General features: G+C 42.1%; 2 protein-coding genes across 2 annotated transcripts; one reads left to right on the forward strand and one right to left on the reverse strand.

The window, feature by feature from the left end:
- The first annotated feature begins 1,880 nt into the window (after window positions 1-1,880).
- Window positions 1,881-10,643, forward strand: LOC139457300 (uncharacterized). Its single transcript, XM_071238708.1, has 7 exons — window positions 1,881-1,979; window positions 3,570-3,644; window positions 4,133-4,198; window positions 5,281-5,496; window positions 7,537-7,626; window positions 8,383-8,407; window positions 10,201-10,643. Exons 1-7 carry the CDS (start codon window positions 1,881-1,883, stop codon window positions 10,641-10,643), a joined length of 1,014 nt encoding a protein of 337 aa, XP_071094809.1.
- On the reverse strand, window positions 8,565-18,747 carry LOC139458365 (uncharacterized). The gene is made up of 4 exons (XM_071239774.1): window positions 18,607-18,747; window positions 16,582-16,648; window positions 14,270-14,304; window positions 8,565-12,080 (listed from the first exon to the last, which is right to left on the reverse strand). Exons 2-4 carry the CDS (start codon window positions 16,629-16,631, stop codon window positions 10,867-10,869), a joined length of 1,299 nt encoding a protein of 432 aa, XP_071095875.1. The 5' UTR covers window positions 16,632-16,648; window positions 18,607-18,747; the 3' UTR covers window positions 8,565-10,866.
- Window positions 18,748-24,103: the final 5,356 nt, after the last annotated feature.

Consider the following 24,103-nt stretch of genomic DNA (forward strand, 5'->3'; position numbering starts at 1 on the left):
CAGGGCTAAACAACAAACCAACAATAGAATGTGTTTGTTCATAAAGTAGTGAATGAGTGAGTGAGTGAGTGAGTGGGGATTAACACGCTTTTATCAGTATTCCAGTTATATGGCAACGTGTCAGCTTAATGTGGGATGAAAGCCCGAAGTGATGCAGGTCTCTGACGTTTACCATTTCGGTGAAACCCTCGAGCACGGGTATGGTGCTGACAAACCTAGAAACATCGGGGTGAACCGGGATTCGAACCCACAATCATAAATTTCTGGCGTGTCCAAGGGAAGCAACTCTGCACAGTGAATCGCGGCGCCTTAGACGACTTGGCCACCCTGCCCTCATTCCAAGAAACTGTTAATAGGAAATAGGTATTGTAATGAAATCATGTGGACATATATTCAAATTGGAAGAGAACTGATTTTTTAAAGCATAAATATCACATTCATGTATATTTTACCATTATAATAATCTGTGACACATTGGACAGCAGAAATAGAAATAAGGAGCATTATGGAAATATTAACACAGTCTTGACAAGCATCTCTCAGATAAGCATGCAAAGTTTCATTGATGTAACTTAGGTAGTTTTTGAGAAAACGTCGTGTCCCCATTGCAGCCACTATGCGTTAGGTAAAATAACATGGATCAAGGCTCTTGGCTCCAAAATTTTTTTTTTACGGCACCATTTCTTAGCTCAGTCGGGACAGAAATCTCTCATAAGCATGCATAACTTCATGTAGTTTCTCAGGAAACTTGTCCCCATTGATGACAGGATGCACAATGCTCTGGTGTTTTTACGGAACCAATTTCTTAACTCAGTCTTGACAAGCATGCAAACGTTCATTCATGTAACCTCCGTAGTTTCTGAGAAAACTTGTCCCCATTTCACAGGTATGCACAAGCTGAAAGGCAAGGGTCTCAACTGTGTGAAAATATACTTTTCGATTTACGTGTATCAGGTTGGTTTTGGTATAGCCTTTCGTTCAACTTTCAGATAATTAAAATACAATATACTCCAGGTGTACCAAATGTTCAGCTTTTTAAAAAAATAGGACCCCTTTTTTGTAGAGTTTCTAAAGATAAGCATTATTAACCTATCGATCTTGCCTTTGTAAGTAATTCATCGACATTGTTGTTCTTGGCCGTCTATAAACCTTCACTGCTACAGCGAGCAAGGTGTGAGCGAGTGAGTGAGGTGGGTTTAACGCAGATTTTAACGGTACTATAGTTTTAACAGCGTGTCAGTTTAAATTTGGAGTGATGCATTTCGAAGTGATGCAGGTCTCAGACATTAATCACTTTGGTAAAACTAACGAGCACGGGGATGGTGCTGACAAACTTAGAAACATAATCGGGCGAACCGGAATTCGAAACCACGATGATATAGATTTCTGGAGTGCCCAAGGGACGCAACTCTGCAGAGCGAATTGCGGCGCCTTAGACGACAGGGACACCAATGTCCCCCGAATATTTTCCATTTAAATGGGGTTCTGGTGCTGACAATCGTTGAAATATCATGAATTCGAATTGGGATTCGAACCTACGACCATAGGTTTCCAAGGGACGCAACTCTTCAGAGGGAATTGCGTCGCCTTAGACGACGAGGCTACCCGTGCCACAGAATGGTTAAGTGTTTACAATTCTTCTCAGCTGTGGAACTTACCTTGCGATAGCATTTCATTTCCGAACTTAATTCGAACCCGTTACACAATATCTAAACTGGGCGTTCTGTATAATCCCCTAGCACCGAACTGCGTCTTGTTCCTGACCGGTCAAGTCACGGTCACTCCTGGCTATTACCAAACAGGCACTATCTTATCTTTATACGGCATCTTGGCCGGTGCTACATAAATGCGAGCCGGTGTCCAGTCCGTCAATCACCATCATGACTTGTCGCAGAATGCTGGCTGTTCTTGCAGGGTTGTGTTTCGCTGTCTCCCTCGCCGGGGCGCACATGCTTCGCGGAACAGTTAATTCCACCGAGGTTCGTATTCCGGGCAAACTTTAACATGTGCTTGTTATAATAGCTTTATCAAAACCAGAAACCATGTATGCTATGAAATACTAAGTTAGAGTTACCAAGTGTTTACCAACATTTATTAATTTAGAAAGAGTGTTCTTGCCGTAAAAGGCGACTATGCTTGTCTTAGGGGCGACTTACGGGAGCGGGTGGTCAGGATCGCTGATTTGGCTGATGCATGTCATCGTATCCCAATTGCATGGATCGATGCTCATGATATTAATTACTGGATTGTTTGTCCCTGACTCGATTATTTACAGACCGCCGTCATGTAGCTGGAATATTGCTGAGTGCGGCGTTAAACAACAAACCAGCCAACCAACTATGGGTGAAGACACTTGAACGCAGCGTTTAACTCAATTTCACCACACATCTTGGTCACTGTATCAAGAAGTCGAGCTTGCACAGCACGAGGGACCTCGTGCAACACGTGCGAAATTGATTAGAAGCGGTCGAGTCTACTTTAGAAAATAGGTTGGGCAGGTAAATCGTCTCTGTTTAGATTGCTATTTTTCGGTTGTTAGTAAGGTATGAAGTGTAATTTTCTTCTTCAGTTTGGATGAAATATTATTCTCAGGTTATGTACCGTATTATGAATGAGGGTGAAGAGCCCAAAATGAAATACTTTGTATCTTTTTGGCCTTCAAACTTCCCAACATACATACCCTCACCTCATTTTCTTGCCTTGGGCTTGTTCATGAACCTGAGGAAAATGTCGTTGGCATTTCTGTTCATTCGGACGGTTCTGTCACCCGTTCAGAAAACACCACTCGCGATGTTTATTTCAATGTGCACGTGGGACGGTCGAGTAGCCTATTGGTTAAAGCGTTCGCTCGTCACGCCGAAGAACCGGGTTCGATTCCTGACGTGGGTACAATGTGTGAAGCCCATATCTGGTTACCCCGCCGTGATATTGCTGGAATAATGCTAAAAGCGGCGTAAAACCATACTCACTCACTCACTCACTCAACGTGCACGTTCCTATTATTACACTTATATGATACAGAGACGCTTAGGCAGGTTGCCGATACCGTGTACTTTAACACAAAATTGCCACAACTGCCCTGGTCGAGAATGATGTAAAACAAGACGTATAACCATTATAAACGTGTAAAAAAATCTTATAAACTTTATTTTGCTAGAATAAAGATAACATTTCTTTGAAAACCACACGCATTGTGCAACGAGTGAGTGAGTGGTATTATGTTTTAAATCCTACATTGAACTTTTCAAACAGCCCATTACGCCCCACCATTTGGAAGTACAAATGTACAATGTCATGTTATTTGATATTACGACAGATTATACATATTAATCGATATTCTTCCAATTTATCGCTATATGTTTGTCAGTAGCTTGTTATTTGAGACGTTTTGCCAAATAACGGTTAAATATGATCATCGACACTGTCGTGGATATTTTTGCCCGTATTTCCTTTCTTCTCCCTCGAAAAAACAGTGAGACAACCCCTATATGACTGACATAATCCTTATTAATAGCCGATGTCAGCTCGTCAATATAAATAAATTCAACAGCACAGATATTATTTTTCAGGGTTGGGCGGTTCTCGGAAGCTATTGTTTACCAGCAAAGGATGGAAGTGTTTATTTCAACATCCGATACCCCAAGGTAAGAGTGAGTGAGTGGGTGAGTTGGGTTTTAACGTGTGTGTGCGTGTGTGTGTGTGAGTGTGTGTGTGTGAGAGAGAGAGATAGATAGAGAGAGAGAGAGAGAGAGAGAGAGAGATGTGCGCATGAATGGGTGTGTTGGGGGGAGATTATGATTGATTTCGAGCAGTGGGTCCACTTTCAAAATGTTTACGATTAAATTATTAAAATTCCAATCTCTTTAAAATCACATCTTAGCTCTTCCTACCGCTAAACATAGGATCTACGTGTAGCGGTAGCGAGCACTAAGATCTGATTTTAATGAGGTTGCAAAAAAACACAATAATTTCAAAAGGTTGGGCAGACGATCCATAACACTTCCCATGGTCCTAGGGTACATGTATTAAAGGTGTCTAGCGGAAATATCCGATTAAAGAATTCCCCGCTATAAAGACAGCTCTTCGTCAACTTCAAGAACTGTGATCCTCATCTGTTTATTCTAACTTGCAGACGTACGCCCCCGAGACGCTGGTGCTGTTCTATGACGACCAAGCAACCCTCATCAAGAGTGCTCCGGTAAGTAGGGTATTTTTCTATAGTGGTGTACCGAATATAAGGAATCCTACGAAATGACTATCACATATGTAAAAAAAGTACATTAGTTTGTTAGCGAATTCTCCAAAGATTTACCAATGTGAACCCCCAAAGACCCGTGGTAGAGCTGGTCTTAAGCAACCCATGCTTGTCGTAAAAGGCGACTATGCCTGTCGGAAGAGCCGACTAACGGGATCGGGTGATCAGCCTCGCTGACTTGGTTGAAACATGTAAAATAGACTGGAAACAACCAAGCAGCAAATATTATATAGTACACAAAGAGGTTTAGTAAATATGTACGGCCATTGCAAAGCAAATAATGAAAGGTATCAGATTTTGACAAACTGTTCCATGATAGTGCAACTTTTGTTTTGTTGTTTTGATTGCAGTCCAGTTAAACACCTTAACATATAATAGATATGATCTTACAAAAATGAGAATGCAAAAGCTAACATTGAATGGATTCAAGGTCAAATGGGTTGTGTTTAAATCGCCGGAGTGAGTGAGAATGGTTTTACGCCGCTTTTAGCAATATTCCAGCAATAGCACGGCGGGGAACACCAGAAATGGGCTTCAAAATTGTATCCATGTGGGGAATCGAACCCGGGTCTTCGTCGTGACGAGCGAACGCTTTAACCACTAGGCTCCCTCATCGTCCTTGAATCGACGGAAATATAGCGACGTGCATATGTGTGTGTGTGTGTGTGTGTGTGGCTGTGGCTGCTTGTACTAGTCCGGACTAATGCCGATTTTATAGTGCTAGCCCACAGAGATACCATGCCGCAGTTAACTTGAATACCCTACTCAGACACACTATTCTGACTCCAAGTCAACCAGTCCTTGTTTAAGCCCATAAATGCCGAGCACAGGGCAGGGTAACAACAAGTACCATCTTCAAGCGTCTTTTGGTATGACACGACCGAACCCCCGACCGTCCGCTCTCCGGGCAGACGCTCTACCACTAGACTAGGGAGGCGGTCGGCGGTCGGCAGTAGGAAGATGGGCGTCCTGGTGATAAGAAAGGTAAAAATATGAGAAACATTTCTCTTTATTGTTGATTTCAGACCTGCATGGCCAAGTACAATATTCTGAAAGCCGAGAATGATCAGTTTGTGAAGCTGACCCCCGACTTTCTGTTCAGCCGCTGTCAGACAGTTAAACACAATGGCGAGGACTGGTACAGTTGCTATGGTCACCGATCTTTAGTAACCAGTCAAGACCGGATGTGGTATATTGGCGTCTCTCATTGCCAAGACAAAGTAAGACGTTTGAAAGATCGTGTAAGTGAGCGAGTTATTTTTTACGCTGATTTGAGAAGTATTCGGGCGTTAAGATCAATATCTGGTGTGTCCACCATGTTGGGCGATACATACTGATGACATACTGTTGATTATCTTGTGTGTGGTTGCCCTTGGTAATGCCCGCCATTCCAGCTGAAGAGCTACCGCCAGCTGGGCCCCGTTGGCGGGTGCCAGGTGCTGGTGTACACTCTCCGCCCGAGAACATCCCACAGATGCTGTATTGGGGACTTGGCGGGCCAGTCCAATGTCTGTATGCCTTTTCGTCGGGAGATAACTGGTGGCGATTTGTTCACGATGCGGTTTGGAATTATTTGCCGATAATTCTAGCAAATGGAACAACGGTCGGACGCAACATTTCGTCCACATAATGGTTGCCAGTCAAATGTCCAAATCAGTTTGCCTGTCATGTGTGATCAGAGACCATATAATAATCTATTATATGGTCTCTGGTGTGATACAGCCCCACACCATGACACTACCGCCGCCATACCGATCATGATCAAGAATTGTTGCCCTGGCATACCGCACGCCTTTACCGCAAAACCTTGATTCTGTAAACATTATGTAATGCCATTGGCACACAGTCCTTCCCTGGCGTTGCCTTGCCCACCACAACCTTTGCCACCCATTGTAAGCTGTAAGGGCCACGCCCTTCACAGGACGCCTTTCGTTCAGGCGGGCTGCATGGAGTCGATGTTTAAGGCTTGACATTGAAATTCGCCTTCTGTTATTCAACGGAATTCTCTTTTGATAACAGGAGCAGATTTGAATTTACTGCGTAGTGCATTTAATGTAATGGGACGAACTTTTCTGGGTGTCGATTTTCTAGGCCTGCCACCCCCGATTCATTGCAACCTCAACCGTTCAACTTTACGTGTCCCACAGTCGAGAATCACACTTTTTGATTTGCCATTCGGGCAACTAAGGATATTGACGTGGCCCTTCTATCGTACCCACAATTCGCCATTTTGTCTGTTCACTCAGATACTGTGTCTGACGCATTTTTAACGTATTCTTAGCTCAGTTGCATCAGTGACTGTGAGTTCCCCCCATACGTACACGCTTTGGCGTCTGTGGGCCTGCATCACGTGGTGTTCATGCATGCTGTGAAATTTTATTGTGATTAGATGTTGCGTTCAGATGCAACGCAACGGTATTGTAAATGTACACGTCAATGATATCAACATCCAAATGACCAGTTCCCTTATTTTCTGATGTCAACAGATCTCGACGGTTATATGGTGTGATACACCCCGTGTGTGAGCCTATGTTACCCGAGGCGTCAGGCACATGCTGGGTACATGCCACCATATGCCACGAAGGATCGGTTGACACGAATTTATCTTACCGACATTCATTCATACAGAGTTACTTCCCTTTAACCAAATGCATAGAATTAACATAGGTTTTTTTCAACTTATGCGAGATAAGCAAGTTACCTACGTGTTCCGATTGATTTCTGAGCCGGGCGGGCTACATGAGAAATAATTGTCCGCTCCTTAACCAATCAGAAGCTAGTATTTTAAGTTAAGGTGACCTAAATATCAATGAATGTCCTTTTACTCTGGGGCGAAATTCGAATGTCGCCAATCAAACCCCGTGCGGCAATGTTGCTGACAAACTGAGGAAAAAACTGGCACGAGTTTGCTTATTCGTGGATCCTGGCAGAGCCAAGGGACGCTACTTCGATCAGAAATTGCATCGTCTTCGACCACTAGGCTAATGAACTTAAGTAATATACATATACTTCAGTCAGTGTATGACTGTTTCAAGTCGATAAGGTACAGTAGTAACATGCTTGTTATGTTAACATTCACACGCGAAATGTTACAGTAGACTACGGTTATAACGAATACGCTTATAACGAATTGACGGATATAACGAACTTACTATTTAGTCCCGACTATTTGCTGTGGTTATGCTGTATATATGCTTATAACGAACTACGGTTATAACGAACTAAAATAGTAGTCCCTTTGAGTTCGTTATAACCGTAGTTTACTGTATTTCCATCACCAGCCGTCAGGCATCAAGCTGGACTACCTGATAAAGTTCCTCAACTACAGCCACCCCGGATCCTGCAACCAGACCTCCATTCCCCTTGTTGATGTAAGTGTTGGAAACAAGAGGATCGTGTATGTTCAAAGCGGCGTTAAAAACCCAACTCACTCACTCACTCACTCTTTCTAAATCAGATTTTTGTAACGGGGAATACAGATAAACACACATTTCTCAATTTGGGTAAAATAACAAACAATTCTCTAGACGGAATAAAACATTCTGATATGAAATTTTGAATTTGTATAAATTACAAATATCAAAAATATTCAGAAACCCCATGGCGTCATTTCATCCACTTGAATTCCACTGCACTTTTAAAATCTTAAAAATTAAAAGATGTTTCTGATTCTTGTTCGACGCGACACTCAGCAATATTCCTGCAATGTGACGGCTGAAAGAATAAAACAGAGCCGTTGTGACCTGTGATAAATAATATGGTAAATAAGAATGTGTTGAAGGCAACGTTTGCGTTAAGTTTGTAATTAATTATCTTGTCAGCAATTTTCAACACCTATAGTACAGTAAACTGCAAAGCTCTGTAGTAATCTATTTCATATTACCCATCTGTACATTACACATCATAACGAACGCTTATTTATCATTATCTATTTTCAGATGATAGGATGAAAAACAACAACAACGAATATTGTAATATGGTGTCAGCTACTTGTGACTTATTATCGGAATAAAATGGGTCAATATATGCGAGATTGTTTGTTGTATCTTCTGAGGTGGCCATCGAGGACTCATATCAAGCGCTGCTTATGCCAGTCGTATTGGTAGTCACACCTGTGTCTTGTGCAGACACTATCAATCCAGTACGATTTGAGTAGTGTTACGCCAGTTTTAGCAATATTCCCGCAATATCGACTATTTAAAGCCGTCATATAGCTGGAATAGTGCTGAGTGTGGCGTAAAACAACAAACAATCAATCAAATAATTGTCTAGTTTGACTTGACAAACAACACATAATCACACTGGGTTTAAGAGTTTATTAAGAACACGCAAACTGTTTCCTTATCTCTCTATATGTATATACAAAGAATAAGATTTAAAATAAAGGAAAGCATACAAGTGATTAGTGATCTATATATGAAGTAAACAAGAAGGCAGGGAAACAGGCATGCCGTGGATTGTATCAAGTAAGTTTCTTCCGATAGATAAGCTTTTCCTTAAAGAAAACGAGGCGATCGGGTAGCCTCGTGGTTAAATCGTTAGCTCGTCACACCATCTTCCCGAGGCAAGTGAGTTTACTGACTACAAAAGTCCAGTTTCCACCCTTGCCGAACTAGGCTGGTATTATGGAGTTAGATTTTGGCTGGACTAACGAGTCTATGCATAGTCCAATCAAAATCGCGCACCGAAATCGAAATCCGGTTCGTGAAGTGTTATGCAGATTTCGGTCGACTGCAGGAATTGCAAAGCATGTGCACCGCTAACTCGTTGTCAACAGATATTTTCTAAATCTTTTCATGTTTTTAATCAAGGTGCTCCCGTGATTTGATGCACTTCGCGATGTAAGACTCGTTTTATCACAATATAGATCTTGATTATCGATCAGATCGTCTTGACTGGGCGCCACCGTTTTGTTTGAAGCAAATGCAAGTGATACGAGAGGTTGAATCTGATTGGTCAATAGGAGAGGCATAGAAGGGACATAACTCGTAACAGCCACTGGTGGCGCTACGATCGAGACCAGGAATTCCAGCCTAGTTCGGCAAGGGTGGAAACTGGACTTTTAAAGTCAGTTAACTCCCTTGCCTCGGGAAGATGCGAAGACCCGGGTTCGATTCCCGACTCAGGTATAATGTGTGAAGCCCATTTCTGGTGTTCCCCGCCGTGATATTGCAGGAATATTGCTAAAAGCGGCCCAAAACCATACTCACTCATTCACTTAAAGAAAACGAAGCGGACATTGTCGAATGATGAGACTGTTTTGTAAATTTGTCAGTATGGTAATCGGAACATGTCATATTTTGTACTGTACAAAAATATATACTTTATTAGTTATTAGCATCATTAAAAACATATATAAACATCCAAATCAAACTCTTCTACCAGAAGCATAATTATGGTGAATAACTTGCATTCAAATATATAAATTCATAAATACAAACGTCACCTCACTGAAGTGAAAATAAAACAGAGAAAAAATAACTTAGAAACGTGTACTTTCTGACCATAGACAAATCATTATTTGTAATTGTGTTGGATTCTATAAGACGCGAACAAATCTCATAGCACTTAACTCTTGAACAGAGATAGCGTTCCTTGATTTGTACCCGATCCATTAGTGCCTATTTCAACCCGGAACCCACGGGTGTGCGTTTCCTCGTGTCATCTTGTGTTCAAGTCCGTAAATGAACTGAGCATGTGCAATTCATTTCCTGTGCAGGTTTTGCGAGCACTATTTCCTTTCAAAGTGTGATACGATATTGTTCCAACTACGGAGTAAGGTAAGACAAAAGGCAAACACGGAAGGAATGTCCATCTACACCTGCTAGACTAGTGTATCCGAATGTTACCAAAGATCAATTGACTGGGATGGGAATGTAAATCTTTACTGAGCATGCAATTGAAAAAAATGTTGGAAACTTGATTCCACAATCACTGACATGCAGTCATTGGTAACTCCCTGGTTGTGGTTGTTGCTTCTGCTGCTGCTGCTGCTGCTGACGTTGCTTCTGCTTCTGCTGCTGCTGACGTTGCTTCTGCTGCTGAGGCTGTCATTACTGATGTTACTGAGGCTGTTATTACTGATGTTGCCGAGGCTGTCATTACTGATGTTACTGCGGCTGTCATTACTGATGTTACTGAGGCTGTCATTACTGATGTTGCCGAGGCTGTCATTACTGATGTTACTGAGGCTGTTATTACTGATGTTGCCGAGGTTGTCATTACAGATGTTACTGAGGCTGTTATTACTGATGTTGCTGAGGATGTGTTACTGCTGCCGAGGCTGTCATTACTGATGTTACTGAGGCTGCCATTACTGATGTTGCTGTGGCTGTCATTACTGAAGTTGCTGAGGATGTTATACTGCTGCCGAGGCTGTCATTACTGATGTTACCGGGGCTGTCATTACTGATGTTGCTGGGGCTGTCATTACTGATGTTGCTGAGGCTGTCATTACTGATGTTGCTTAGGCTGTCATTATTGATGTTGCTGAGGCTATTATTACTGATGTTGCTGAGGCAGTTATTACTGATTTTGTTGAGGCTGATATTACAGATGTTGCTGAGGCTGATATTACTGAAGCTGCTGCTGCTACTTCTGTTGAGGATATGTTACTTCTGTTGAGGCTGTTGTTGCTGTTGCTGCTGCTCGACTGACTGGCGTGCACCTTTCTTGCACTTTTCACATGTCAGCATCATCTTAACTCTGTCCTGCCACTTTGCGAGATCGACGGGAATAATTTTTTTCTTATCCCCTGTCCGAGAAAGCCTCCAGGCGAATGGCCCCTTCTTCTCTGTGAACACCATGCCTGCATACTGTTGCGGCACAACTACTTCGATGACATAGGATGTGTCATCTTCCTTTGTAGAGTGAAATGTGATTTCAACTTTCCGAGCAACATCTTCCTCCTTTAATGTATTCCCCTTATCATCCACCCACAGCATGTTTTGTTTTATATTTGTCAAGAGGTCGGTCTTGATTTGTAACTTATCATTCTCCGTCAGAGAAAGACCTCTGACTTTGTAATGATATGTTGGGTGCCCTTCAGCATTCTCTCGCGGAGGCTCAGTCTTCTGTTCTTCAACTCCAAAATATATCACACCCCCCTGTTCTAGTTTTGTAAAGGCGGTAATGTAATCATATAGGCGAAGGGCTAGAATTTTCTCTACAGCTGCTTTGTCCGTTGGTAAATCCTTCCCCTGACTGCATTGAAGAACCCCCTGGTCAAGCCTCTTGAACTGGAGGTCCCTGTTTTCGTAATACGGCAAAGTATCGCCTTCCTTGAATTCATCCCCACCTATTTTCGAATCATTCTTGGTGTCGCTGGCTTTGTGAAATTTTGACATGTATTCAGCAATTTCACGAGCCTTTGGTCTCTCGATGCTTCCGTCATTTGGCATGTATGTGTTGAAGGCCTGTGTTGATACTGATGACGATCCCTTGACATACAGAAGGATATAATCTTGGTATTCGCCCTTCTCTGTAGGTTGAAGCCATCGCCTTCGATAGTTCATCCAATATGGCGAGTCATCCTCTATCATGTTATTTAGATCTATTTCGAATCTTTGATCAAATCGATCCAGATTTCTTCCGAAACCTGCATCACGGTCCACAACGTGTGTGACTAGGAGTCCTCCATTGCTGTTTCGAAGACAACATACCTTTTGAAGAAGTTCAGTTTTGAACTTTTCATTAAGTTCAGTTTTGAGCTTTTTATCTTTTTTCTTTGCATAAAAAGTGTCACCCTCTACATGCATGTACAATATGTTTTTCTCATTAATTTTGTTGATCCCTGGAACGTTAAGTTCGCATTTACATTTGTTTGCTGGAAGAAACAAAATGAATTGAATTTAGAAAAAAGACAGGGCATGATATTTTGAGCACGTCTTAAGAAAACTTGTTTGAAGCTTGAAGATTGTACAAGTGAGTGAGTCAGTGAGTGTGTGAGTGAGTATGGTTTTACGCCGCTTTTAGCAATATTCCAGCAATATCACGGCAGGGGACATGAGAAATGGGCTTCACAGATTGTACCCATGTCATGAATCGAACCCGGGTTTCAAGCGTGACGAGCAAACGCTTAAACCACTAGGCTACCCGACCGCCCCGAAGTTTGCACGAAATCTTTTAAATGAAATTAAGACGTGGATGAATCTACAAGTAAATACTGTAGTATGACACATTTGAAGTGGATGGATGGCGGTTCTGACAAAAATGGTAATTAACATACAAATATCCACCCTTCCCGAGGCAAGGGAGTTAACTGACTATAGAAGTCCAGTTTCCACCCTTGTCTCATTGTGCTTAGCATAACAACATGATGCATCACATAGCAACATCGTGCATCACATATCAGTATCGTGCATTTCATAGTGCATCACATAGCAACATAGAGCATCCTATAGCAACATAGTGCATCACATAGCAACATAGAGCATCACATAGCAGCATGCATCGCATCGCAATATCGTGTACGCATTGCAACATCGGATCGTGCATCGCATCGTAACATCGTGCATCGCAACATCGTGTAAACACCGGAAAACTGTGCATCGTAATTTGGTGCATCGCATTGCAATATCGTGCATTGTACGTAACATCGTGCATCGCACGGCAACATCGGATGCGTTGCATCATAACATTGTGGACCGCCTCCGTGGTCTAGTGGTAGAGTGTCTGCCCGGGGAGCGGAGTTCGATCCCTGGCCACGTCATACCAAAAGACGTTAAAATATGGTACTTGTTGTTACCCTGTCTAGTGCTCGGCATAAAGGGGTTAAAACAAGGACTGGTCGGCTCGGAGTCTTGGATGACTGAGTGGGGTATTCATGTTAAACTTTGGCATGGTATCTCAGTGAGCTAGCACTATAAAATCGGCATTAGTCCGGACTAGTAAAAGCAGCCACACACACACGTGCATGCATGTCGCTATGTAAGTGCAATAATCTTGAACGCGACGTTAAACCCCATTTCACCTCACCTCATAACATATTACATCGTATCGCAACATTGTGCATCCCATCGCAACGCTGTGCATCACACATGGTGCACTGCATCGCAAAGTGGTGCACCGCATCTCAAAGTCATGGGACATGATAGGGAGACGTGTACATCAACGTCATAGGCCGCCGACCACGTTGGCTGAACTTGGCCAGGCGCTGCAAGAGGAGTAGGACAGACCCCCTCAAATCGCCTCGTCGAGTCAATGAATCTTTGACAGTATTACGCACTACTGATTCAACAACGTCAACTTTGAATTTTCCCATCTTACCCCCATCGTCCTTCAAGATCGTTGGCTGTAATAACATCTACTGTCATGCTTCACTACCGGTTGTAAAGTGTTCCCGACTCGTTCCTCATTATACATTAATTACTAGAAACTAACACCTTTGGAAATTTTAAGTTATTTCCGGGTGTCCCCTACTTCTTTTGAAGAGAGGGGGCACGGGTGGCCAAGTCGTCTAAGCCGCCGCGATGCGCTGTGCAGAGTTGCGTCCCTTGGGCACGCCAGAAACCTATGATTGTGGGTTCGAATCCCGGTTCGCCCCGATTATGTTTCTATGTTTGTCAGCACCATACCCGTGCTCGTGGGTTTCACCGAAGTGGTAAACGCCTGAGACCTGCATCACTTCGGGCTTTCCTCCCACATTAAGCTGACACACCGTGATATAACTGGAATACTGTTAAAAGCGGCGTTAAACCAAACTCACTCACTCACTCTTTTGAAAAGTATATTTGGCAGCCCGTGGAGAGTCCGTGTTCGAATTGGTCCCAAGCAACCTATGCTAGTCGTATGAGGCAACATAATAGACCAGAACGCATGTTCAGGGACTTGGATGTCGCGGTGACAGAATTGTCTTGTCCAGGAGAGTTATTGACATATATTATTCGTCATACATCTTGCATATTAAGGCATAAACAACCAATAATGAAAGAGAAGCATTTTGCAATTATTCGTGCTAAAATTATTATCCTTAAATATCACCAACAAGCCATGTTATAAAAACGGTATACTTACTTTCCGTGGAAACTTCTGGATTGATGACCTCTGACCTGAAATCACAAAACGATCGATAATTAGGGTGTGGCATCGACCCACAGAAATCGGTAGACCGTAGATAGAGGAGTTGCTTAAATATCTAAATCAAATATATGTAACGAGTTTCAGAAATGCACTGTCCTATAATATCTTTACACACCCACACAAAATGGATGTGTGGTAGAGAGAGTAGATAACTCTGGCACACACCCTATTCTATGCGGGTGTGATGTCGGCCATTTGTGCCTACTGTATTATAAAACGGCGGAACGACCGGAAATCGATCGATATTATTTCATAGTTAAAAGGATTTGGGAGGTATCATATATAGGGATCGATAGAATAATCACCATAGACCATGTAGATGACAAGTTTTTGTGCATGAGTTGTGATAATCCTTTAAAAGCAGCGATTCTATGCAGGCGGTCCAGTTTCCACCCTTGCCGAACTAGGCTGGATTTTCGTGGCTCGTTTGTAGGGCCACCAGTGGCTATTACGAGTTCTGTCCCTTCTATGTCCGTCCTACTGACCAATCCAGTGCCGTAGCCAGCCCATTTTTCCTTGTGAAAGTTAACGAATAAAAAATGAATAATCTATAACCTTCAATGAAAATCGTGATTTTGGAATTTGTTTCTTGGTTTACTCCCTCTTATAAGTATGAGACAAACCACTGCTACAGCATGCTTGTCTGCTTGTCCACAAGAGATCTTTCCGGGCATTCAAATCATCTTAACTGTGTTTCTCACTACACCTGTTGGTAGTGTAGCCTGTGAGAGGTCATTCTCAAACCTTCGGCGCCTCAAACTGTGGACAAGATCATCCATGACTGATGAACGACTGAGTGGCCTTGCCATGTTGCACACTTACAGAGGCACAGATTATATTCCAACCCCAAAAGCAGTTTATGACAGAAGAAAGGACTGGCGCAAACTGAAACAATGTTAGATTGTAATAACACAAGATCACTCCTCTAGAAGAATATGATATTATTAAGTTGCTTCATTTCATGTGTTCAATGTTTTGCTGAAATTTGCCAAAGATGTTTGAAATATGTTCCAAATAAAAATGACCTCTTTTAGTCATGTGTTGTTTAGGCATGGTATCTCAGTGTGCTAGCACTATAAATCGTTCGGACTAGTACAAGCAGTGTCACACACACACACACACACACACACACACACACGTGTGCCTTGCTATATAAGTGCAATAATCTTGAACGGGACGCTGAACCCCATTTCACCTTACCTCACCTCACCTCACCTTACCTCACCTTACCTCACTTCACTTATACAAATATCTGTATCTGGTATAACGACCACACGGATGTCCTCGTCTATTCTCCACGTTGGGATAGGCTAGTTGCGGAAACGTTCGCGTGCTGAGGTGTGAGGTAGAGGACAGTTCTGGACAAGCATGGAATACTCCTTCCCCCCCCCCCCCCCCCCCCCCCCCCCCCCCAGTATGACATGTCCGGTCGTGTGCAATGCATTAGCTCCTGTGAACTATGTTCACTGGGCCTTTTTGTAAATGGCCTAATTGCAGCACTAAAAAAAGTTATTACTGGAGTTGTTTTGCCATCTGCAGTTAATGATAGAATATGTAACTGTATTTGTAATGAGTAAGGATGAACAACTTCCTTATTACAATTAGCAGCGATGGTTTCGGTGTAGGTTCCAACACCGTTGTCAAGCAGGTGAAGTACAGAGTATGGCTGACAAGAATATATCCAGGTTAGGAGGTAGTGTTTATACAGTTGAGTAGGTTTAAGATCACTTACACTGTTGTATTTGTAATGAGTTGTGTTTCTGCATGAAGTTAGTCAGTGAATGCAACAATTGTGTCCATGACACTTTTAGAGGAACATACACACAAGCAATGCAGAAATTACCAACAAGAAAGGAAATGTAAACTATTCAATACTTCGAGATGACATTAAGTGCCAAGTTTGGTCTAGAAATATGGTACGGTTTTCAAGATCTGCTCCGGAAACGAGGACTACCGCCATTTTCAGTCTAAGTCAAAGTCGTTGCCATGGAAACTCGAAAAATATATCTTTTAAAAATCCCAAAATAGACCTATCTATGTGCCAAGTTTGGTGAAGAAATGTGGTACGGTTTTCAAAATCTGCTCTGGAAACGAAATGTGACGGACGGACGGAAAGACGGACGGACGGACGGTACCCATTCCTACATGTATATCCCCCTTCCACTTCGTGGCGGGGGATAATAAAAGCGTGCCTGCGTACCTGTGTGCGTGCGTGCGTGCGTGCGTGTTGTCGTTCAGATACTTACTTATGTATCTTGGCCGGAGGCTCGTCTGTGGAGGGACCAGGTGTTTCCATGCTTACTATCGGCTAGACTAGAAATAGTTGAAAGTAAAGTGTGAAACATATACTATTAAATCATTTCATTATAGCATCACTAATAGAAAAAACAATATATTTTGTAACAAACTTTGACAAATCGGACACGGTCCAATCTCAAATATTATTATTTGTGTTGTTGTTGTGCATATTAAGATTAAAGAGACCCCCATGATCATAGGTTTCTGGCACGTCTAGGGGACGCAACTCGAATTGTGTTGCACAGCGAATTGTGTTGCCTAAGACAGGTGGGCCATGGGCCCTATCGTCGATTTGAAGTGTTGCTTGGGGTCGGAATGAAATAAAATAGAAAATTGAATGATTCTAGCAAAAAAGTGTTATATTCACAGCAGTGAAATATGAAATATTATGTTCTCTGCAGTGCAATATCTAGCGTCATGTTGACTGCAATGAACATATCACTTTTCTCAACATCGGAAAACTCAGCCCTTAACACCGAAGTAAAAATACATGTGTTTCTCTCAGTGACACAGAAACAAAAAGTTCACTTGGTTATTATGACCACAGGTTCCAGGATCATGTTCCATCGAACTCTTTCTCTTGACGTTCTAGTGACGAAATTGGCGCAGAGCGACAGTAAAAAGGTAACAGAGGCTATCTTTTCAAAATGGAGAGACAACGTAGAGGAAAAATGTTTGGAAAACAGAATGTTAAAGAAGCTGAAAAAAAATACAAGAAATGAACAAATAAAGCAAGAAATAAGATGGAATATGTAACAGCAGAGAATAACTGTTTGTAGGAACCCGTAAACCCCTGAACAAATTGCATGTCGACGACAGTACACTTCACAAAAACAGACAGACGAAATCGGAAGAAGTTGCACAAAAACGAAAAGAAAGGTGAAAGAAGAGTGAAAAGACGTATACGTATAGAAGTACAGTTAGACAACGAAGTTGAAATAATTTAACTAAAATACCAATAGAAACCATGAAGCTGAAAAAAGAACTGAAAAACAGACAGGTGAGGGTGAGGCGAAATGGGTTTAACGTCGCGTCCAAGATTATTGGACTTACATGTGTGTGTGTGTGTGTGTGTGTGTGTGTGTGTGTGTGGCTGCTTGAACTTGTCCGGACTGATGCCGATTTATAGTGCTAGCCCACTGAGATACCATGCCGCAGTTTAACATGAATACCCCACTCAGACACAGTATACTGACTCCGAGCCGACCAGTCCTTGTTTTAGCCCCTTAATGCCGAGCGCCAGACAGGATAACAAAACAAGTACCATCTTTTAACGTCTTTTGGTATGACGCGGCCGGGGATCGAACCATGTCATCAGATAACAAAGGGGTGGGTGGGGTGGATCCGTCACAGCTTCTAAGTTAAGTAAAGTAACAACCTACCTTATACGAAGGGAGGTAACTGCCCTAGAAGATTTACAATACATTCCCGAGGAACACGGCCTTTCCGAGAATTACAAATCATTAATATTCGATTGACACACCTAGTCAAAGGGAGAAAACTACGGCAATAAAATGTGCATTCGTACCACTTGCACTTTCCGTAACCTACAAGAGTTGGTCACGAATGTGGAAAGTGCTGATTAATATGAGTAATAACATAGTTATCACCGTCATCATAATAGAATCGTCATGGCAACACTACTGACTCATATGCCCTAGCTTTAGGCTTAGTTCAACGATCGTAGCACGAAGTGAAGTCGACCACAATTTCCATACAATAGATCGACAGTAATCGACTGAGGATTTGTCATCGCCAGTGTGTTGCATCAAGGGAACCGAACTATCATGGATTTAAAGTACATGTATGCTCCGAAAAAAACCGAATAAAAAAGTCGCCAAAACACGATAAACAACCGTGGTACGACTTCAAAGCTGAACACACCAGCGTCAGAAATACCTGCACATTCACTATAATATAGTCGGGCAGTCAGAGAGCCAGTGACCCTACACCTGTGGTGTCAGTAAACCTACCTTGGTGTTCAACTACTTTCGATGTGTCGATTGATTTGCTTTGCTCCGTAGCTTGAAGGAAAATTCAGCTGGTGTGTATTGAATATTATTTCCCTGTGTTGGTGAAGTGCCCTACTGTGGATGTTTTGTTGCTGCCCAACAACTTCCTGGTAGAGGGAGGTAACTCAGTGTAGTGTGGTCACAAAAAACATCCGATCACAGGTCTCGTTAAAATCAAATCTCGGTTGGCGACTGGCGATCACTAAGATTTGATTTTAATGAGATTGACATCATATCATTACAACCTAGATGGCAGGTATGGGCCTTGGCACGACTAAGGGGCGAAAACTGAAAAAAAACAGTGACGGCGCCTTATACAATTGGACTTGTTTTGTTTCGTTATTATAACTCCATATGTTTCATACCGAAATGAACGTTGGTGTATTTGTAAACTATTTATATTTTATGTCCGCTTCATTTACTTCGGCCATAAAGAAAACAAAAACGTGAACTTGAACAAAATGGATTTCCCCCCTCTACCGCAGTGACCGTGCTTGCGTATATTTCGGGAGGTACTTTGACATGGCGTTTTTTCGAGAAAGGCCTTGTTTTGTATCACGTTTCAGACTTTCAATATAGTTTCAGATGTCTCTCATCGATGGCTCTTCGTTGTGTCGCATTGTTTCTAGGATTAACGGAAGGTTGCCGTGAAGGCAGGGTCCGCTCTGGGGTCATAACGGGAATTCTTGTATACAGAGCAGTAAAGTGCTGAGAGTACCTATTTCTATTGTTATATGGCAGAGTTATTTATTGTAAACAATGATTATAACTGAATTACATTGTTTCTTTTGAGATTCAGCAGAGGTTCATTACATTTTATATTTGGACAATGACTAGTTGTCGGGAATGTAGTACTATTTAACTATGTAAGCAGTGGTGGGGAAGTTATTATATTTGGATGTTGTAATTATATGTAAACTTCCAGAATGGATGTAAAGCGTTATCAGAGACCATATAATAGATCTATTATATGGTCTCTGGCGTTATAGAAACATGTGGAATATTTTGTGATGTTCTAGTGACACTGGACTGGTCAAGCCCTGCGTGGAAAGTGGAAGTTAGTTAGACTATGTAAGTGGAGTGGGCGCGTGCCTGTCATATCATATTTCATCTGCCATTTCATCAGACATTACATCAAGACCAACTTTCTGTGAACATCACTTTTCACCCTGATGTTCCACCTAAAGGCTATCTCGGAAACTTGACCACTGTTGCGGCTAGGCGATTATTATTCTTGTCATTGTCATTTCCACAGCGCTCACATTTTATACTGCCATGGAATAGCGTACGACCAATCTATCGTGTACTGCCATTGAATAGCGTACGACCAATCTATCGTGTACTGCTATTGAATAGCGTACGACCAATATTCATGATATTTTTTTGTTGTGATTTTGCGTATCCATGACTAAGATATAATTCATTTAAGTGTAGACAGGCAACTGTTGAACTAGTGTATTTTGCTATTCTGGGCCCTGTTGTACAAAGCGATCAAAACTCTACAACTGTCTTACTAAAGTCTACGTTAGAAGTATTGGAGTATCAACCGCCTTAGCGCGACGATCGCTTTGTGGAAATGGGCCCTGGAATATAAAACTGTCAGTTTGCGTTTCTTGGAGCCAATTCAATCGAGTGCAGGGTTTGTGTCCAATGCCAAACTTATAAATCTTTCAGTATATTTCCAAGAAAAGTAAGATGAATTAATTCACACCTTAGCATTGTAAGAACTGGATTCAAGTTTAAACGTTAGTAGGTTGTGTTTCACGGAGATTGCTATTATTTTCACAAATTAAAACATTTTTTGTACGTTGATACGCCCGTTAGCGCAAAAAAATAAAACATATTAAAGTAGATTCTACAGTGTACTCTGTGTTATCCGACATCTGCCTAATTGGTAACAATAATAAACACTTATTAACGCTTAACCAGGAATAATTAGTGTTTTCAATTTAGAGCTAGGTTACCTGGAGATTTGGCCGCTTTTAATTGAATTTGGAACCGTACTGGACTAAATAAAACGCTTTGATGTTAGCATATATATTGATTGAAGCGGCATGGGTTGAGTCTAGAGTTTTGATTGGGTTGTCGACCTGAATTACGGAACCACCGACAACAGCCTGTAAACATAATATGGCTCTGTATATGCTCAGGCAGTTTGTTTACACGGTAATACGTCACTCGAAACATATGACAGGCATTGAAAGCATATAAGCACGGCACCTTGGTAAGCTAACATATATAAGGTGTGCACGCCTACAGAAAAATAAGCAAGCTTTCGTTCTAAACCACGCGTCACCATTATGACGTCATATCGCTCATTGTGACGCAAAAGATATGACGTCACAGTCGTATATAAAGATGCGCCAAATTCCAAGCTCTGTTTTCCCCAAAACTTAAAATACATATTCTCTTTAAAGATTTCTAGCATGTTTTCTGCACGAAAAGTATTGCCACACATCCTTTGAATATAATAGTCACCACATATTTGTATTTTGTAACCTGTAATTGTTGGTATAATTATTTAAATATGCCTACCGACAATGACTGTAATATTCTATGAACATTAGTTTCCGCGGTGATGCGGCCGTCAAACCAGGTGTTTTAATCAGGAGGGGTTTATTGTGATTTAATAGCCTCTGATTGACCAATCAGAATCGAGTAATTTCCAATTTCGGGGTAGAATCTACATTCTACCATGAATGTGGAATTTACTCGATTCTGATTGGTCAATCAGAGGCTATTAAATCACAATAAACCCCCTCTGATTGAAACAGCTGGTTTGACGGCCGCATCACCGCGGAAGCTAATATTCATAGAATAGTACTATTTTCAGTCATTGTCGGTAGGCATATTTGAATAACTATATCTACAATTACCGGTTACAAAATGCACAGATGCGATTACTACAATATTCAAAGGATGTGTGACAATACATTTCGTGCAGAAAAACACGACAGAAATCAACAAAGGGAATGTTTTTACATTTTGGAGACAACAGAGAGCTTGAAATTTTGGCACTTTTCTGTATACGACTGTGACGTCATATCTTTAGCGTCACAATGAGCGATATGACGTCATAATGTTGACGTGCGATGTAAAGCGAAAGCCTTGCAAAGCTTGCTTTGTTTTCTTTAGGGATGCCCACCTCATGTTAGCTTACCAAGTTGCCGTGCTTATATGCTTTCAATGCCTGTCATATGTTCGAGTGAAGTATTACGGTGTAAACAAACTGCTTGAGTATATACAACACCATATTTTGTTCGGTGATTCTGTAATGCAGATCGATAACCCACTCAAAACACTGAACTCAACCCTTGCCGCTTCACTCAGTATATTTGCTAACACCAAAGAGTTCGCATTTCTTTTAGTCATGGTAGAATGGAGATAAACATACTGTGTTTTCAATGTAGAGCTAGGTTACCTGTAGATTTAACCCCGCTAAATTTAACATTTGAAACCTCACGCTGCGCGTTCGGTTCCAAATTCAATTTAGCGGGGTTAAATCTACAGGTAACCTAGCTCTACATTGAAAACACAGTATGTTTATCTCCTAAATGAACCAATGAAGTGTTCATACTTGGTGCAACATGAGGGTGTTATATGATGCCGAGTTATATATGTTTCAGCCGCACAACATGACAACTGAAGAAGTGAACGTTGTGCGAGAATTGTGCACTTCAAGTATATTTGTCAGCGATTTTGAATGTAGATCTACGCCAAACTCAGAAGATATACTGAACAACAAAAGTTCCTGTTACATTGAATAAGATTGAATGCAAAGTAATATTTTTTACCAAATCTGAAATAATTTCGGCTTGCAACAGATAAAAGACTCCTGTAAGTGTTCAAATGGTTTAATTTGCCATACTGACTTCAGAAAATGCGTGATTTCATTAAAAAAACACGAACATGCCAAAATGTCAATTTACAAATCAATAGCGTGTGTGTCCACCTCTGGTTGCGATGCAAACAACACATCTTCGTCTCATGGAATGGACCAGGCGTCGCACACAGTCCTGTGGGATATCTGTCCATAAATGCTGGAGCATGTTTCGAAGTTCCTGGAGTGTCTGTCGAACACGTGGTTGACGTCGAAGGCGCCGATCCATCTCAACCCACATGTGCTCGATTGGTGAGAGTTCAGGGGAGCGAGCCGGCCAGGGGATAACATTCACGTTGTTTTGTTGAAGGGGATCCTGAACAAGTCGAGCAATATGATGCCGGGCGTTGTCATGGTGAAAGGTAATGCCTGGGCCATGGCGACGTAAAAACGGTAAAACAACAGGGCCGATGATCTCGTCGCGGTAGCGCTGTCTACTGAGATTTCATTATACCACTATCAAACGGGTCCTCTGTCTTACTGTAATCCCACCCCATACCATAACCCTGCCGCCCCCGAACCGATCTTCTTCCTTGACACAATGATTGACGTAACGTTCACCTCGACGTCGGTACACTCGAATCCGTCCATCGCTGTGGCTGAGGTGAATACGAGACTCGTCAGTGAATAGAACTTGTCCCCACCGCATGGCCGTCCAGCCTAGACGCTGTCTGCACCACTGGAGACTTGTTTCACGGCGGTTTCCTGTCAAAATAGGTCGTCTGGCGGGTCTTCTGGCGACAATCCCTGAACATCTGAGGCGACGACGTTCGGTTTGTGAAGATATTCGTCGAAGGCCAGGGATGCTTCTTGCAGTCACTGTTGCTGGCTGGAATCGATTTCGTAGGTGTATTGTTCGATTCCAGTTGTCTTGTCGATTATTGGTTACGCGTGGCCTGCCACTCCGAGAATGGTCTCTGACTGTATTCGTCTGTTGCCAACGTTGCCATAAACACCAAATGGTGTTTCTGTGGACGTTAAATTGTCTTGCATCATCACCTTTGACTCGATCCTGCTTCAAGCATACCAATGGCTCGCAGACGCTCATTTTCGGACAGGCGTGGCACTTCATAATGTTGAATAATTGCGTAATTTTGTTGTTTTTCTGAGTGGTTGTTGTCAGCACGATGCTAAATAATGCATATGGAATCCCGTTAACGCACACGTTTTTATACACATTCTTGGGTAGTGAAATGCATGGGGCTTGCATAAAAATCAACTTTTCCATGGATTGCAAGCAGTTGCGTTTCCATACATGTACTACAATATTGAAAACCAAACTTTACTTGTTTGAAAAATACACTAACATATTGGTGTCACAGGAACTTTTGTTGTTGAGTATACATTTTCATTGGTTTTTCATTTCTAGCGTACGAGCGAGAGGAACTTCTGTGCGAAGTTTGTGATAGGAGAAATGGAGCAGGTGACGTCACTTCCGAAACGAAGCCATCGTGGCGAATGGGCCCAGGATCGTGTCAAAATAAAAAGACGATATTGCGGAAACAAATACCCACTCACTCAATACAAACGAATGACGTCTTTAGCCGATCACATGGCATTTACGTGCTACTCGTCATA

This window comes from Haliotis cracherodii, unplaced genomic scaffold (assembly GCF_022045235.1).
Source record: "Haliotis cracherodii isolate W230 unplaced genomic scaffold, xgHalCrac1.p SCAF_12, whole genome shotgun sequence".
NCBI lineage: Eukaryota > Metazoa > Mollusca > Gastropoda > Lepetellida > Haliotidae > Haliotis > Haliotis cracherodii.